The 17,848-nt window shown below is 46.3% G+C and overlaps 1 protein-coding gene across 2 annotated transcripts in view; it reads left to right on the top strand.

The window, feature by feature from the left end:
* The window catches only part of Caln1 (calneuron 1), a 474,660-nt gene that overhangs the window by 51,983 nt on the left and 404,829 nt on the right, over positions 1-17,848 (top strand). For both annotated transcript variants that reach the window (XM_041647522.1, XM_041647530.1), the window contains exon 2: positions 462-651. In XM_041647522.1, the coding sequence (XP_041503456.1) occupies positions 533-651 (119 nt within the window). In that variant the 5' untranslated portion in view covers positions 462-532. The remainder of the gene's footprint in view (positions 1-461; positions 652-17,848) is intronic.

Genomic DNA, 17,848 nt, shown 5'->3' with positions numbered 1-17,848 from the left:
AATTTCACTTTGACTGAGGAAGGCAAGGCTGGTAGGGATGGGATCCGGGGTCTGACGCATGTGGTGCTAGTGTCTGCCACTGAGCTCCACCCCTAACACCAGGGCTACAGGTGAAGTGCTGGGCTTTTTTATAAGTAGCCCTCAAGTAGGTATCTGCTATTGTTCATTTCATATTGCTTAGGCAAAGCCTGAGGGTGTGAATGGAAAAGTACCTAGAAAGATTAAAGTTGCTTCCAGAGGCACAGATCTGTTTGTTATGTAATGCTCTCTGGTGACATTGGGTCTGTATTAATAACTAAACATCTGTCAGTACTATAATTACATTTCTTGGGCCACAGTTGTATCTCCCATTGTCCTGAGTAAACATGGAAGGGCAGGTGTGAATTATTTAGGCAACCGACTTTGAGTAAATAACCGCTCGCCGCTATTTCCGGCAGTAAGTTTCTGTCAACTCCTTGCAGAGTCTCAATGCCTTCGCTGATGTTCCTTTGATGTGCCCCCAAATCTCTGACCTCGTCACTCTGGACCCCTGATGCGGCTGCCCGAGCAACCTGGAGATGGGAAGGCTGAGAATGAGACAAAGGGGGACCAAGAAAGCCCCGAAGGGGGAGAGGAGCCACGGAGAAGCCCAGCCCCTGACTTCCCCACCTGGCAAGTCTTCCCCCAACCCCAAATCCCTGGACCTAGTTTTCTTTGCAACTCCCAGGTAGGGGAGTGGGGTGGGGTCTGAGAGCTGTGATGCCTGCTATGAGAAGTCCTCGGGGCGGGGGCTTCCTAAAGGATGAGCTTTCCAACAGGAGACAGTTTACGTGGATGCTGGAGGTGGTGGGTTTCCATGGACTCCATTCAAGATTCACGCTCACGGCAAGAGGGTGTGGTTGCAAACTCAATGTCAATACTGGGCTTGAGAGGGTGTGAGCTGTCACGAAACAGGTGTAACTTGCAGAATGCAGAGCAAGTGACAGCATGGAAAAATGACCTTTACATAGATCATTTTAATTAATTCTCAAAAAACATTCCCATGAGGATCTTTTAAATCGCAAGGGTGTGTGTGTGTGTGTGTGTGTGTGTGTGTGTGTGAAGAGTACTGGAGATTGAACCTAAGACCTTGGACTTTGTAGGTATTAGACTAGTGATGTGCAGATCCTCATAAGGGGATTTGAGGCAAGTGTTCTACCACCGAGCCACACCCCAGCCCCTCACTGGGGGATTCTAGGCAGGTGCTCTACCACTGAGCGACACCCCAGCCCCTCACTGGGGGATTCTAGGAAGGTGTTCTACCACTGAGCGACACCCCAGCCCCTCACTGGGGGATTCTAGGAAGGTGTTCTACCACTGAGCGACACCCCAGCCCCTCACTGGGGGATTCTAGGAAGGTGTTCTACCACTGAGCGACACCCCAGTCCCTCACTGGGGGATTCTAGGAAGGTGTTCTACCACTGAGCGACACCCCAGCCCCTCACTGGGGGATTCTAGGAAGGTGTTCTACCACTGAGCCACACCCCAGCCCCTCACTGGGGGATTCTAGGCAGGGGCTCTACCACTGAGCGACACCCCAGCCCCTCACTGGGGGATTCTAGGCAGGGGCTCTACCACTGACCCACACCCCATCCCCTCACTGGGGATTCTAGGCAGGGGCTCTACCACTGACCCACACCCCAGCCCCTCACTGGGGATTCTAGGCAGGGGCTCTACCACTGAGTGACACCCCAGCCCCTCACTGGGGGATTCTAGGCAGGTGCTCTACCACTGAGCGACACCCTAGCCCCTCACTGGGGGATTCTAGGCAGGGGCTCTACCACTGAGCGACACCCCAGCCCCTCACTGGGGGATTCTAGGAAGGTGTTCTACCACTGAGCGACACCCCAGCCCCTCACTGGGGGATTCTAGGAAGGTGTTCTACCACTGAGCGACACCCCAGCCCCTCACTGGGGGATTCTAGGAAGGTGTTCTACCACTGAGCGACACCCCAGTCCCTCACTGGGGGATTCTAGGAAGGTGTTCTACCACTGAGCCACACCCCAGCCCCTCACTGGGGGATTCTAGGAAGGTGTTCTACCACTGAGCGACACCCCAGCCCCTCACTGGGGGATTCTAGGAAGGTGTTCTACCACTGAGCGACACCCCAGCCCCTCACTGGGGGATTCTAGGAAGGTGTTCTACCACTGAGCGACACCCCAGCCCCTCACTGGGGGATTCTAGGAAGGTGTTCTACCACTGAGCTACACCCCAGCCCCTCACTGGGGGATTCTAGGCAGGGGCTCTACCACTGAGCGACACCCCAGCCCCTCACTGGGGGATTCTAGGCAGGTGCTCTACCACCGAGCCACACCCCAGCCCCTCACTAGGGGATTCTAGGCAGGGGCTCTACCACTGAGCCACACCCCACCCCTCACTGGGGGATTCTAGGCAGGGGCTATGTCATGATACTATATTCCACGTCTTCTTTTTTTCTTACTTTGAGACATGATTTTATTAAGTTGCTCAGCCTTGCCTTAAACCCACTTAGTAATCCAAATAGTCCTCGAACTTGGGATCTTTCTGCTTCTATCTCCCAGGTAGCTGGACTAGTAGGTGTGCATCACCAGGCTTAATTGTGCAAGTGCATTTTTTGCAAGAGAAAAAGTGTTAACAAACACTGAGTGACTGGCCTGAGCTCAGACAAAGGAGAACCCAGAATTCCTACCCAAGTGTTGTATGAGGCCACTTGTTCATTTCCCAGCTGCCCAGACTCCTGAAATAATCACACAGAAACTGTATTAATTAAATCACTGCTTGGCCCATTAGCTGTAGCTTCTTATTTGCTAACTCTTACATCTTAATTTAACCCATCTCCATTAATCTGTGCATCACCAGGAGGGCGTGGCCTACTAGCAAAGTTTCAGCATGTCTGTCTCTGGCTGCAGCTCCATGGCTTCTCCCTGACTCTGGCTCCTTTCTCCCAGCATTCAGTTTAGTTTTTCCCACCTAGCTCTACTCTACCCTATCAGGCCAAGCCAGTTTTCTTTATTCATTAATGGCATTACAACATACAGAGGAGAATCCCACATCACTCAAATCCCTCTAAGGCCAGTTATGGGTCTACTTCCCCTCCTCCTCCTTCTTCTCTTTCCCTCTCATTTCTCCTCCACCTCCTTTTCCACCACCCTACTACTCCCCCCTTCTCTCCCTCTTTCTCCACCTCCTTTTTAACCTCCTTCTCTGATTCTTCCTTTCTTCCTCCTGCTTCTCCTCCTTCCTCCACTCCTTCCTCTGTCCTCCTCCTTTCTGTTCCTCCTCACCTCTCCCTGTGTATAGGAGAGGTCAGTTCAGGGTGTTACCAAGCCACGGAACTCCCTGGGTTTTGACCTTACTCATTTTCTTTGCATTAGAATCCACCCATGCCTGGCTGTAGAAATTCAAGAGTGGTTTTGGATAGAAGGGAATTTTAGATCTCTGTGATGCTGGCATCAAAGGTTAAATGATAAGTTCTTTAAATTGATCTATTCTGAGATGATCTCTCTAAGGCTGTTGGTCATGGCGTCTCTTGCATGCTCCATCCCAGCTCCTATTAGAGGTGGAAAGTGTTCATGGTTGGTGTCTGGGGGAGGTGGGAATATTTTTGGTGATGCAGTTCTTGACTTTTCATAATGCTTCCCCAGAACTGTGAATATGCAAGCACGGAGATCTCAGGCACAGGACATGACTAGGCTCTATCTAGATTCTGGACCTTCTCCCAGACAATTCAGTGTTTGAGATCTCAAGGGCAGGAGCTGATGAAACTCTTGGCCAAGAGTGTCTTGACATGCAGGACTTTGGACTCTGAACCAGAGGCCAGCTTATATCTATGAGTGGGCTCAGAATGGCTGTGTGGGAAGTTTGGTCAGGTGTGTGATTACTTTTGCCATGGCTGTGGCAAAAGACCAACACAGAGCAACTTCAAGGAGAGATGATTATTTCAGTCCTGGTTTTGATTGAGGAGCTATGGCCCACCATGGTGGGGAAGGCATATTGGTAGACACCTAGGAAGAGAGTGGGATGGATGGAAGTGGTCGCTTCACTCTCTTTCTTTTCATTCAGTCGGGGACCTCAATCTTTGGGATGGTGCAACCCATAGATAAGTGGGGTTTCCCACCTTAAGTAAAGCAAGTTCTTTCCTCCCCACCCTCTATCCTTTTTACATTTTTTTCTTTGTATTCCAGGCTGATATGAAATCCATGATCCTCCTGCCTCAGTCTCCTGAGTGCTGGAATTGCAGCTGTGTGCCGCCAAGGCCAATACTAAGTTGCTCTATTGAGATCTAAACTGCAACCCTTTACAAAGATGATGCCCGGAGAGCTAGCAGTCCTGACTTGTAAGAGCCCCGGCTCCTTTATTTGGAAGCTTAAAGAATGCTCTTCCATCTCTGTCCATGTTCTGGGATCTGGGGGAATCTTGGGATGCCTTTTCACTTCCATCTATGTTACTGTGATAAAACACCGTGACCAAAAACTACTTAGAGGAAAGGGCTTGACTTCTGCTCACAATCCTAGGTTGATAGTTCATCTTTGTTGACCCACCAATGATCTTCAAATAGTCACAGTACATCCACAGTCAAGAGCAGAGGAAAATGAAAGCGAACATGAGTCCTTCACTCTTACGCCAGTCAGGACCTCCGCCTAGGGAATGGCGCTGCCCACAGTAGGTTGGATCATCCCACAGCAATTAAGACAATCCCCCACAAACACTCCCACAGGCCAACTTGATCTAGCAAGTCCCTCATGGTGACTCTTTTCCCAGGCCATGCCAGGTTGTGTCAAGTTGACAAAGCTAACTGTCCGAGAATTGGTCTTGAGTGACTCCTGGGTGGTCAATAGTGCAGTTGGATACCTCAAAAACTGGGACAGAGCCGCCCACTTAGTTTTGTCAAACCACAGCCAAGTAAACAGCTCCACTCTTCTGGGGTGGTGCTGCGGGCCAATCTGAAGGAAGCTGTTCTCTCTGGGGAGAAGTGAATGCGCACTATTGATATATAAGCTAAAAATAACCAATCTTCCAAACAAAGTGTTTTTAGTATTTTGAAATGAAAATGTGTAGACAAAGCAGGGATCTAGAATGTATGACTCATTAAATTGCCGACTCTCAAAGCAATGGAAATTCAAAGGGCATTTCTCTCTCTCTCTCTCTCTCTCTCTCTCTCTCTCTCTCTCTCTCTCTCTCTGTTTCTCCCTCCCACCTCTGTTCTGAACAGTTTGGAGAATCTCTCCATAAACAGGTCCCACAAACTGCCCCGTGGCCTTATGTTCCTACTCAGCAAGAGGCGAAGGGAACTCAGCTTCTCTTTGCACCATTGCTCGGATGGCTTTGGTTCTTAGGTTGGTGTCAACCACCCAAGTAGCCCCTTGAAAAGGCCACCTGTCTTTCCTCTTGTGTCTCCCCTTCCCCCATGAGACCCCAGGCACTTCCATGGTCCCTATGCTGGGTTCTGCTCTCTTCCCCCAGTGTTTGCTCAGTGCTACTCAACTTATCAGGCCTAAGAAGGCTGCTGCAGCATTGAGCGTCTCTGAGGCAGCTGGTTTCAGGGGAGAGCGTGTAACATGAGGCGCTGTTGTAAGATGGGGTGGTGGGCTCTCTGGCTCATCCTTGGATTTTAATGGAAGGATTGGGTCTGGGTATTGGAGTTCTCTCTCCTTTCCCCCCTTCTTCCCTCCCTTCCTCCCTCTCTTCCTCTTTCCCTCTCTCCCTCCCTCCCTCCCTCCCTCCCTTCCTCCCTCCCTCCCATTTTCTCTTCCTCCCTCCTGCCCATCCCCCTTTCTCTCTCTCTCTGTGTATGTGCCTGTGTAGGTCAGAGGACAATGTCAAGAGTCATTACTCAGGAGCTGTCCCCTTGTTTTTTGAGACAGAATCTCTCACTTGCCTGGAGCCTGTTGGTTAGGCTAGGCTAGATGGCCAGTGAGCCCCAGGAATTCTCTCATCTCTACCACCCTGCACTTGGATTGCGTGGCCATGCCACCACACCTGGCTTTTTCTGTGGGTGCTAGGGAGTCAAACTCTGATCCTCATGCTTGCAAGGCTATAGGCACTTCGCTGAGTGCCCTGTCTCAGCAATAACTAGCTAGCTAGCTAACTAACTAACTAACTAACTTTTGAGACAGGGTCTTGTATATCCGATGCTAGCCTCAAATTTGCTATGTGCTACGTAGCCAAGGATGATCTCGAATTTCTGATCCTTTTACTGTTGCCTCTCAACTACTGGCATTTCAAGTGCGCATTGCATAAACCATGCCTGCTTTAGGCTTAGGGTTAGCTTGGCTTATGGAGTTACTGGCTGTGGAACCCAGGGTTGTGCATCCCAGGCAAGCTCTTTACTGTCTGAGTTAAACTCCCAGCCCTGGAACACTGATGTTCTAGGTAAGAGTTTTCTAAAGCCTTAGAGGAAATTCTAGTACTTAAAATAGAGGCAAAGACACTGGTTGGAGCTGTGTGTGCATGTGCGTGTGTGTGCATGTGTGTGTGTGTGTGTGTGTTTGAGAAGGAGGATCCCCCCTTCCCTGCGTGGGCCTGAGGGGCAGCAAGATGATTTGCTAGAGGTTTTGTTAGTCACTTTTGTGTAACTGAGACTGACATACTTATAGTAATGGTTTGGCTTGTGGTTTTGGAGTATACTCTGGTTGCAGAACATGACAGCAGTTGGCCTTGCTGTGTGACCACACATGATATGTATGATAAACTTCAATGCTAGATGAAGGGCAGTAAGAGATGAACACACGTGTTAGGAAGATAGAACAGTCAAAACGATACATTGTGCTAAGGCTCCTGATTCTCCACACCCCCCACCTTCAATAAGCACAAAGACCAGAGTTCAGGTCCTCAGAAACCATGTAAAAAGTTAGGCATAATAGTGTTTTTCTATAAGCCAAGTTTTGGGGAGTCTGAGACAGGAGGATCCCTGGGGCTAGCCTAACCAAACTGGTGAGCTCCAGGTTCAGTGAGAGACCCTATCTTACAAAAATAAGGGAGTATGCCGTGCATGGTGGTGTACAGCTTTAATTCCAAAACTGGAGAGGCAGAAACAGGCAGATCTCTGTGAGTTTGAGACCAGCCTGCTCTACATAGTGAGTTTCAGGACAACCGGGGCTATATAGAGAGAGCTTGTCTTGAAATCCAACCCCGCCCCCCGAAAAGGAAAAGACACCTGACATAACCTCTGGCCTCCACATGCACCTGCGCACACATGTGCACTCCTGCATACTACACTCGCGTACACGCACACACGCACACACAAATGAAAAAAATGATTTGTAAGTTCAGCTGAGCAGGGTGGGTCATACCTGCAGTCCAAGCACCAAGCATCATGAAGAAGGGTCATGATTTGAAGGCTATCCTGGACTACAGAGTAAGCACCTGTCTTACTTCTGTTCCTATGGTCTTAGCTCACAATTTCGAGTTGCAGTCTGTCATTGCAGAGGCAGTTACAGCAGCAGGGTATTGAAGTTGCCAGCTAGTCATACTATTTATGTGCATCGTCAAGAGTCATTGCTTACTGTTCAGCCAGCGTTTTCTACTTTTTAAAAAATACAATTCAAGGCTTGCAAATATGGAATGTTGCCGCCCATATTCAAGGCGGGTCTTCTTACTTCAATGATCCCAACAGAGAAAGTCCCTCACAGTTGTGCCCACAGGCCAGCCTCATCTAGACCATCCTTCATTGGGTCTCTCCTCACAGGGGATCCCAGGCTGTATCAAGGTGACAATGACAACTACCTGTCACAGACCTTATCTCAAACAAATGAGTAAACAACCATAGCCTCTTTTCTGGTGAGCGTTCACACACTCTTGTTCGTTCGGGTACCATTTGTCAGTGGGTCTGGATCTAGGTGGATGTTGAAGAGAAGAGTTGAATAAATGCTCTCCCATCATTTTACAAGCTTAGGAAGGAAATGGATTCATACTCAGAATAGAATTTATGTATCAGGGTGAGTCCAGGATCAAGGTGTGTGGTTATTTGAATGCAACTGGCCCCCATAAGCTCATAGAAAATGGCACTATAAAGATATGTGGCCTTGTTGAAGTAAGTGTGCAGCCTTGTTGGAGGAAGTGCGCCACTGTGGGGTGGGCTCTGAGGTCTCTTTTCCTCAAGCTTCCCTCAGAGTGATTTTCAGACTATTTTTTGTTGCCTGCAAGATGCAGAACTCTCAGCCCCTTCTCCAGCACCGCATCTGCCTGCATGCTGCTGTGATCCCCACCACGATGATAATGAACAGAACCTCTGAAACTGTAAGCAAGCCCCTGACCAAACAAATGTTTCCCTTTGTAAGAGTTGCCATGGTCATGGTGTCTCTTCACAACAGTAGAGACCCTAAAGACAAGGTGTGTCTGGATCTCATTTAGGGATATAAATCTCTGTGTGTGTGCATGTGTGCACATGTGTATGCACGCTTGCATGTATGAGAACGTGTGTATTTGGGTGTGCATGCGTGTGTGTGCATATGCCTATGCAGGCCAAAGGATGATGTCAGGAATCATCTCCCAATGCTCTTCTACCTTACTCTTCGAGGCAGGGTCTCTTAATCAAACTTGGGGCTACTCATATCTTTAGTTTTGCTAACCAGCTTGCTCTGGGGATCCCGTGTCTTCATGTTTTAAGGTTAGAATTATGGGCAGGATACCACATCCGTGCAGAATTTATGTGGGTTCTGGGGATCTGAACTCTGGTCCTTGAGTGTGCATGGTGGGCCACCTCCCTGCCCCTCGTGGGTTCCCTTTCTGTTGTATAGTGATTTAGTTAATCAAGCCCCACTGGTGTCTGCCGATGTCACCTCTCTCATTCTTTCTTGCTCTTTTACTCCTGCCCTGTCACAAGCAACACTGCAACTACCATCTTTGTAAGTCTATCCTTATGAACTTGTGCATATATACTAAAGATCAAATATTTGGGTAAAAATGTGTACCCTGGGGCTGGGGAGTTAGCTCAGTAAAGTGCTTGCCATGCCAGCGTGAGAACCCGGATTAAATTTCCAATACTCGACCAAAGCTGGGTATGGTGGTGCCTGCTTGTAATAACACCAGTGCTAGAGCTATGTAGACAGGCAAATAGATCCCTGGGGCTCATTGGTCAGGCTCCTTAGTGATCCCTGGGTCAAGGGAGAGACAACAACAACAGCCACAGCCACAGTAATAAGAATAATAACAAGGTAAGATGGCTGGCAAGATGGTTCAGTGGGTAAAGGGGCTTGCTGCTAAATCTGATGACCTGAGTTCAGTCCCAGGGACATCACATGGTAGAAAGAGAGAAGTGACTTGCACAAGTTGTTGTCTGACCTCCACAGGAGAGCCATGACCAATTCACACACACAGTAAATAAATCATTGTAATTTAAAAATTAAAAAAGAAATACGTACAAGGTGGATGACACCTGTGGAGTGACATCTGTGGTTGATGTCTACATACGTGTGCTCAACCCCTACACATGTGTGCATCCACAGATGTGAACATGCACACATACTAGGACAACCACACACACACGCGCGCACACACACACACACACACACACTCACACACCTTCTTCTGCTCTGCAGAACAGTTTTGTCCTGGTTCATCGCAGGACAGGGCTTTTAAGGACAGGGGACACAGAAGTGGAGATGTGGGAGACTAGCGAGAGGAAGCACTTGAAATCACTTGTTAATGGAGCTGATCTCAAAGGAAACAAAGCAGGAGCGTGCAGGGTCAAGAGCAACATCCTTGATGAACAGCAGGTCCACGAGTGCCTCCAAGGTGTGAGTCCTCAACTCCACAGAGCACATGATGGCTGGTCTTAGCCCAGGAATTACCCTTCTACCGCATCCTGGGTTCCCTGACCCAGGTTCATCAGTCTTTTCTTCACCTCGGTCCACTTTTTAATTTTTTAGGGTTTTGTTTTGTTTTGTTTTATTGAGACAAGGTTTCCCTGTACATTCATGTCTGGCCTGGAACTTCCTATTTAGATGGGGCTGATTTTAAACCACAGAGATCCACCCACTGCTGTCTTCCGAGTGCTGGGACTAGAGGTGTGAGCCACTAAGCCTGACCTTCTGGTTCATACTCCTCTTCTTGGTCTTTGCCTTTCTTTTTTATTTTATTTTATTTTATTGATATTTATTGAGCTCTACATTTTTCTCTGCTCTCCTCCCTGCCTCTCCCCTCCCCGCTTCAATCCTCCCCCAAGGTTCCCATGCTCCCAATTTACTCAGGAGATCTTGTCTTTTTCTACTTTCTACTTTCCATATAGATTAGATCTATGTAAGTCTCTCTTAGTGTCCTTGTTGTTGTCTAAGTTCTCTGGGATTGTGGTTTGTAGGCTGGCTTTCTTTGCTTTATGTTTAAAAACCACCCATGAGTGAACATATGTGATAATTGTCTTTCTGTGTCTGGGTTACCTCACTCAAAACAATGTTTTCTAGTTCCATCCGTTTTCCTGCAAAATTCAAGCTGTCATTATTTTTTTTCTGCCGTGTAGTACTCCATTGTGTAAATGTACCACGGTTTTTGTTTTGTTTTGTTTTGTTTTCCATTCTTCGATCGAGGAGCATTTAGGTTGTTTCCAGGTTCTGGCTATGACAAATAAAGCTGCTATGAACATAGTTGAGCACATGCCCTTGTAGCACGATTGAGTATCCTTTGGCTATATACCCAAAAGTGGTATTACTGGGCTTGAGGAAGGTTGTTTCCTAATTTTCTGAGAAATAGCCACCCTGACATCCAAAGTGGCTGTACCGGCTTGCATTCCCACCAGCAATCCAAGAGTGTTCCCTTTTCCCCACAACCTCTCCAGCATAAGTTGTCATCAGTGTTTTTGATCTTGGCCATTCTTACAGGTGTAAGATGAAATCTCAGAGTTGTTTTGCTTTGCATTTCTCTGATGACTAAGGATGTTGAACATTTCCTTAAGTGTATTTCAGCCATTTTAGATTCCTCTGTTGAGAGTTCTCTGTTTAGGTCTGTACTCCATTTTTTTTATTGGATTATGGTAATCTTTTGGTATCCAATTTCTTGAATTCTTTGTATATTTTGGAGATCAGACCTCTGTCTGATGTGGGGTTAGTAAAGATCTTTTCCCATTCTGTAGGCTGTCGTTTTGTCTTGTTGACCGTGTCCTTTGCATTACAGAAGCTTTTCAATTTCAGAAGGTCCCATTTATTAATTGTTTCAGTGTCTGTGCTACTGGGGTTCTATTTAGGAAGTGGTTCCCTGTGCCAATGCGTTCAAGTGTACTTCCTACTTCTTTCTCTTCTATAAGGTTCAGTGTGGCTGGCTTTATGTTGAGGTCTTTGATCCATTTGGACTTGAGTTTTGTGCATGGTGATAGATATGGGTCTATTTTCATTTTTCTACATTTTGATATCCAGTTATGACAGCACTACTTGTTAAATATGCTTTCTTTTTTCCATTTGATATTTTTTGCTTCTTTATCAAAGATCAGGTGTTTGAAGATGTGTGGATTGATATCCGGGTCTTCTATCCGGTTCCATTGGTCCTCCTGTCTGTTCTTATGCCAGTACCAGCCTGTTTTCAGTACTGTAGCTCTGTAGTAGAGTTTGAAGTCAGGGATTGTGATGTCTTTAGAAGTTCTTTTATTGTACAGGATTGTTTTTGGCTATCCTGGGTTTTTTGCTTTTCCAAATGAAGTTGAGTACCATTCTTTTGAGGTCTTTGAAGAATTTTTCTAGAATTTTGATGGGAATTTTTCAGATTTAAAAAAAAATGTTTAAATGATGTGTATTTGTGGGGATGTCCCCATGAGGGCTGACGTCCACTGAGGCTGGCAGAGGACCTTGGAGCTCAAGTTACGGCGGTGTGAGCTGTCTGATATGGGTGCTGGGAACTGAACTAGGTCCTCTGTCAGAGAAGCCAGTTTTCTTAACAACCGGGCCATTTCTCCAACTACAGTGCATTAAAAAATGTTTGTTTGAGCCATTCTTTGATACTTTGATTTGTATTGATCATATTTTGATCATCAATTTCTACTTCCTATCCAGCTCCTCCCAGATAGCCCACCACATCCTCTTCCCAACTTCATGTCCTCTTTTCACAGTCCACGGAGTCTATTCCATGCTGTCCTTCTGTGCATGGGTGCAGAGTCATCCACCAGAGCCTAATGGGGGTCAATTCCTGGAAGAAAATGGACATACCCTACCCCGACATCTTGTAACTCCCAAAGCTCCTCCGGTAGGGCTAGGCTCCATGTCCATGCTGCAAAGTTGGTTGGCTTGCTCTTGTGTGGGTCTAATGCAGGCAACCACGTGGTTGGGAGTGTCTGTGTGCAATGGTCCCATGGTTTTAGAAGATGATTTTGCAGCAGCCGACTCTTACATTCTTCTTGAATGTCTCGTCTTACCTTAGCCTGTTACTGCCGCGATGTGACTTCAGAGTTGAGTGGGTTCCTTTGAATAGCATGGTGTTCGGAATGTGTGTTTCTGTATTTTCCTAACTTAACAGTGCTTAATTGATCCCATTACCCCTCGGAAGTGTGTGTGTGTGTGTGTGTGTTCGTGTATGTGTGTGTGTGTGTGTTTGTGTGTGTGTGAGTGAGAGAGAGAGAGACAGAGAGACACATACACACACACACACACACACACACACACAGAGAGAGAGAGAGAGAGAGAGAGAGAGAGAGAGAGAGAGAGAGAGAGATTTTTGCCAGACGTGGGAATAGCTGGAGCACTTCAATGTAGGGAAATATTTCAGTGACCAAGAAATCTTAGCAAGCTGGCTCTGGTGAAATCCCTGAAACCCCAACACTCAGGAGGTGGAGGCAGAGGGATCAGAAATTCAAGGTTACCCTTAGCTACATAGCTACATAGCAAGTTTGAGGCCAGTCTGGTTTATATGAGACCGAGTCTTAAGAAAACCAAAGCAAAACAAAGCACAAGGAATTTTGTTAGCCTCAGAAAAGAGCAAAAATGTGTTTTCAAGACTCTTAATGCACGGATTTCTTTGGCAAGTCTAGCAAGGCCTGTGAATTATATCTCCCAAACGCAGAGTGGAACACTTAAGATAATAGCAAAGAAAATCAATTGTAGTCTAGTGCTGTCTCAAAGCATTAAACAAATGTGTGGCACAATAGGATGAGCGCATCTCCACTGGCAAGTTAACTAATAAGATGTAGGAGTGGGCATGGGGACGGTCACACATTTGAGGAACCGTGGAGCTCGGGGTAAACAGTATTTAAAAATAATGCATGAAATTGAGATGATGGGAAAATAGTAGCAACATCATGGATGTATCTGCTAGCCAGTCCTCCCTCCCCTCCCCTTTCCTTCTCATGGCTCCCCCTTCTCCCCTCCTCCAGCTCTCCCTGTTTTGAGACAGGGTCCTACTATGTAGCTAATACTGGCCTCAAACTTACAATCCTCCTGTTGTGGTAATTGAGAGCCGAAATTACAGATGTATGCCCCGTTTTACTATCTGACGCCTGTCTCAGTCACAGCCATCACTCTTCTTTAGGAAACGTGTCCCACAGGAATAGTCTCCCTCTGTTGCCCAAAGAGTTCAACAAACCCCAACAGTATATCTTAGGAATCATATTTTGGAAAGTATTAGATCGAATGCTAATTTTACAATTTATTTATTTTGGTTTTCTGAGACAGGGTAGCATGTAGCCTGGGCCATGTAGCTAAGGATGACTTTGAACTCTTGGCCCTTCTGCTTCCATCTCTTGAGTGCTAGGACTGCAGGTCAGCACTCTGCCTGGTTCAAATTCTCCCCTTTCATTGAAATTTGTTCATAAGCTGAGCCCACACACATTGTTACAGAATGTTCGATCGCACTGTGAAGCCCCAGAGACTGTGCTAATAAAATCAACCTTGGATCAGGGGGCGGAGCTAGCAACTAGTTGACAAGAATTATCCAGAGAGAGTACAGAGAACCCTGGAAGATGGATAGAGAGACACATAGGAAGGAGTAGGGAGGGACTTAGAAATTCAAGGTCTTTCCTGTTTGGGACAAATGGAGAGATATTCTCTTGCAGGAAAATCAGTCAGTGGCTTCTTGGTCCCTCTGATCCAAGGTTGATTTTATTAACACTGTCTCTGGGTTTCACAAGGCAATCTCATAACACCACATCAAGAGATTTCTTAGGCTGTGCTAATGACAGTAGTCATTTGACTTCTTAGAGACAGACTGGACTTAACAGCCAAGATTTGTGTGCAAAGGCAGCTCATACATTGTAGCCTGATGGGGACCATCTACCTTTCGGATTGTTTTTATCAGTGTGAAGGGGAACATCTTCTTGGAGAGCAATGTTTATCCTGGCCTCTTCTTACACACTCCTAGCCTGGTTTGTTTGTTTTTCTGGTGTGTATGTTCTCGTGTGTGCCCGCTCATGTGTGTGGTGTGCACTTATTCATGTGCCTGTGGATGTCAGAGTTCAATCTGAGGTGCTGTTCCTCAGATGCCTTTTAGCATGGTTTTTTTTTTTTTTTTTTTGAGACAGGGTATCTCACTGTCTTGGAACTAACCAGGTAGCCGAGCTAGCTGGCTGCCAAACCCGGGGGTATCCTTCTCTATAAGAAGGATTACAAGCTTGCACCATCGTGCCCACCTCTTTTATGTGGGCTGTAGGGATCAACCTCAGGTCCTCACGCTTCATAGCAAACACTCTCCAGATGCCCTGTTTCTTTGCTTAGAGAACAGAGTCAGAAGCTAAGAGCTGGGTGCTAGGTATCCTTGTTGCTATGGGACAATTGTAACGTCTAGGCCCTCTCAACTGATAGGCTGAGATATATACATATATATCATGCCCACATATATACAATCTACATGTATATATAGATTTCTACATGTATCTATCCTAACCTAAATATTGATCTATGCTGTTTCCTAATCTACTATCACACAGATGGTTCTGGAATCCTCCGCTAAACTATAACGTAGAGCAATTTGGCTCTGACCATCCGCCATCCATTTACTTAATGAGGCCAAAAATATTCACAATGTCATGAGAACCATGATGTCATCAACCCATAGGAGGCAACCTCATCAGCAGCGACGCTTGTGTCCAGAGTTCACCGCATTTAGCTTTAGACACATCGAGTCTGTTTCCAAAGCCACTGGAGTTGCAGTTTTTTCCTGTCCTCTTCAGTGAGGTCATTTTATATGGCTGCAGTACAAATGAGTTTGTTCTATTTTGCATTCCAGTCTAGCATTTGTTTGAGCTCTTAAATGCTTTATTGTTTGTTATTTTCTTTGGGATAGTGTCTCACGTAGCCCGAGCTGCCCTCAGCCTCTGTAGCTGAGGATGGACTTGAACTAATGGTCTTCGTGCCCCTTCCTCCTAAGTGCTGGAATTGCAGGCATGTATTAAACAACTTTTAAAATTTGCACCATTCAGGTAAACTTGTTGGGTGAAGTTTGGTGAGTTTTTAGAAATGTCTATTGTTATGAGCACCCAGTTACAGGAGCATACAGCATACTTTCCCTGTCCTGAAGAAGTTCCGCCTGCTTCACTTGGTCACACTTTCTCCTTGTCTCTGGATCTCAGAGCTCTAAGAGTTTTGCCTTTCCCACAGAATCATTTATGATATGTAGCCTTCTCCGACTGGTGGCTTAAAGATTTGTTTTATGTTAAGTATGAGTATGCGCATATGAGCCTAGTGTTCATGAAGGCCAGGAGAGGGCGGTGGATCCCCTAGAGCTAGAGTTAAGGGTGGTTGTGAGTCACCCAACTTGGGTGCTGGGAACTAACTTAGGTCTTCTGGAAGAATAAGAGACTTAACAGCTGAACCCTCTCTCCAGTCTTAGGCTGGTTTCTTTCCCCTTGTGTACATGTAACATTCACGATCCATGTATGCCTTTTGCGTCATGTCTTTGTGTGTATGTGTAGATTTAGTGTCTTCATATGTGAGTGTAGTATGTGTAGCATGCACACATGCTTGTGGGAGTGCATGTGCCTGTGTGTACACGTTTGGAAGCCAGCAAGTGTCTTCTGTCACTTTCCGTCTGTTCCACTGAGACTCAGTTCCTCACTGACCCTGGAGCTGCTACCGGTCTCTCCCTCCCACAGTGCTGAGTTACAGGCACATGTGACCACCCTGGTTTTCTATGTGCTGGGGGTTTGAACTTGGGTCCTTATGCTTGCACAGCAAGCTCTTTATCCACTGAACCATGTCCTCGGCCCATGTCCTGACTGTTTGATTCCTCAGTTCTCTCCTCCTTTCGCCGTTCTTAGGGAATTCTAGGCAGTGTATTTTGCTCACATGTACTCCCTTCTCTCAGCCTCTCTCAGATCTTACCCATCCTTCCCTGCTCACTCAAGTTTGTGTCCTCTTTAACGTTTCTCTCCTCATCCCTTTTTGTCATTGGCTTGCATTACAATTTATATGTGCGCTACAGTTTGCTTGTTACCTATCTGCTCGTGGAAAGGACACCTTGCTGGCTTTCTATTTTTGGAGATTAGATCCAAAGCTGCAAGCTAGTGATCATCTCAGTGGGTAAAGATGTTTGTTGCTAAGCTTGGCAACCTGAGTTTGATACCCAGGACGCACATGGTGTAAGGAGAGGACTCTTGCAAGATGTTCACTTATCCATAAGTGTACCATGACACACACATTCCCTCACATGTAAATAAATAAATGGGATTAAAATCAAAAGGGACTAATACTGCTGTCAACGTTTGCATAGATTTTTGCGTGCACACATTCTCTGATTGTGTAAATATACAGGGTGGAAGCTGACCTTACATGTTACATGCTTCTAACATGTTACATGCCTCTTACATGTTCTCTCCTTCAGCTCAATTGAGGCAGCATCTCTCTGCCTTATGTCTGCAGCTCTACTGTGTCCTTCGGGTTATTTGGCCCTTGAACTTTGTCCTGATGCTCTTGTCCCTTTGTCTCGTCTCTCTGTGACTTCCGATAGGTGGCACGGTAGGTGCTGGGCTTCAAACTCAGCTTGTCAAGCTTGCAAGGCTCCCCTGGTCAGAACAGTCAAAGAGTTTTTGTTTTACATCTTTCCCTGGTCGTGCTCAGACTACAACTGTGCACTAGGAACTGGAATTAATGTGCAAACGGTAGCACAGCAGGACCAGTTGCTCGACGCCCACCTAGCTGTTTACACCCACTCCGTCAGAAGTGACACTATTGATGTCGAGGAAAGCTGCGACAGCATCATTGTTTCCTTGCCACCGATCTCATGGGTAGGAACACTTTTTTTTTTTTAATTTTGAAAAGATTTTTATTTGTGTGTGTGTGTGTGTGTGTGTGTGTGTGTGTGTGTCGGTAGGTATGTGTCTATGAATGCAGGTGCCAGAAGAGGGTGTTGGATCCCCTGGAGTTGGAGTGACAGATGATGGTGAGTTGCCCTCTGTTGGTGCTGCCAACTAAACGTGGGTCCTTTGCAAGAAAAACAAATGCTCTTAATCATTGAACCATCTCTCTAGGCCCAGGAGCAAACATTATATATATATGGATTTAGTTTTAAGACGTCTAGAACTTTACATGCAGCTTGTTGTATTTCAATCCTCTAATAAATCCATTTCTTAAAGTGGATTTTGGGATTAGCTTCTGCAGTAACAGAATCAGCAGAAATTACCCAGCACTTTAGCCTGTGGGCAGAGGGCTGTCTTTCACATTTCCTTTTTGTATACACATGAGTTCGTTAGCAGTCTTTGGAGAGGAGAGTCTATCCGTAGCTTTCTGACTGGCTCCCTGTCATCCCGTTGGCTTTCCAGTGCTTGTTTTCAATTGATTCTATTCCCTAACTTTGGTCTATTTTCTAACTTTTTAGAGAGATTTGCTTTGTTTTTAAGATCTATTCATCCATTTTACTTTAAGTGTATGTGTCCGAGTGAATGTTTGTACATACATACATGCAGTGCCCATGGAGAAGACGAGGAGGACACAGGTCCCTGGAGTAA

Source organism: Microtus oregoni, unplaced genomic scaffold (assembly GCF_018167655.1).
Source record: "Microtus oregoni isolate MIOR12 unplaced genomic scaffold, Mior012 000003F_ref0000135, whole genome shotgun sequence".
Lineage (NCBI taxonomy): Eukaryota > Metazoa > Chordata > Mammalia > Rodentia > Cricetidae > Microtus > Microtus oregoni.
Note: the sequence above shows the minus strand (reverse complement) of the source record. Positions and strands in the feature narration are given on the sequence as shown.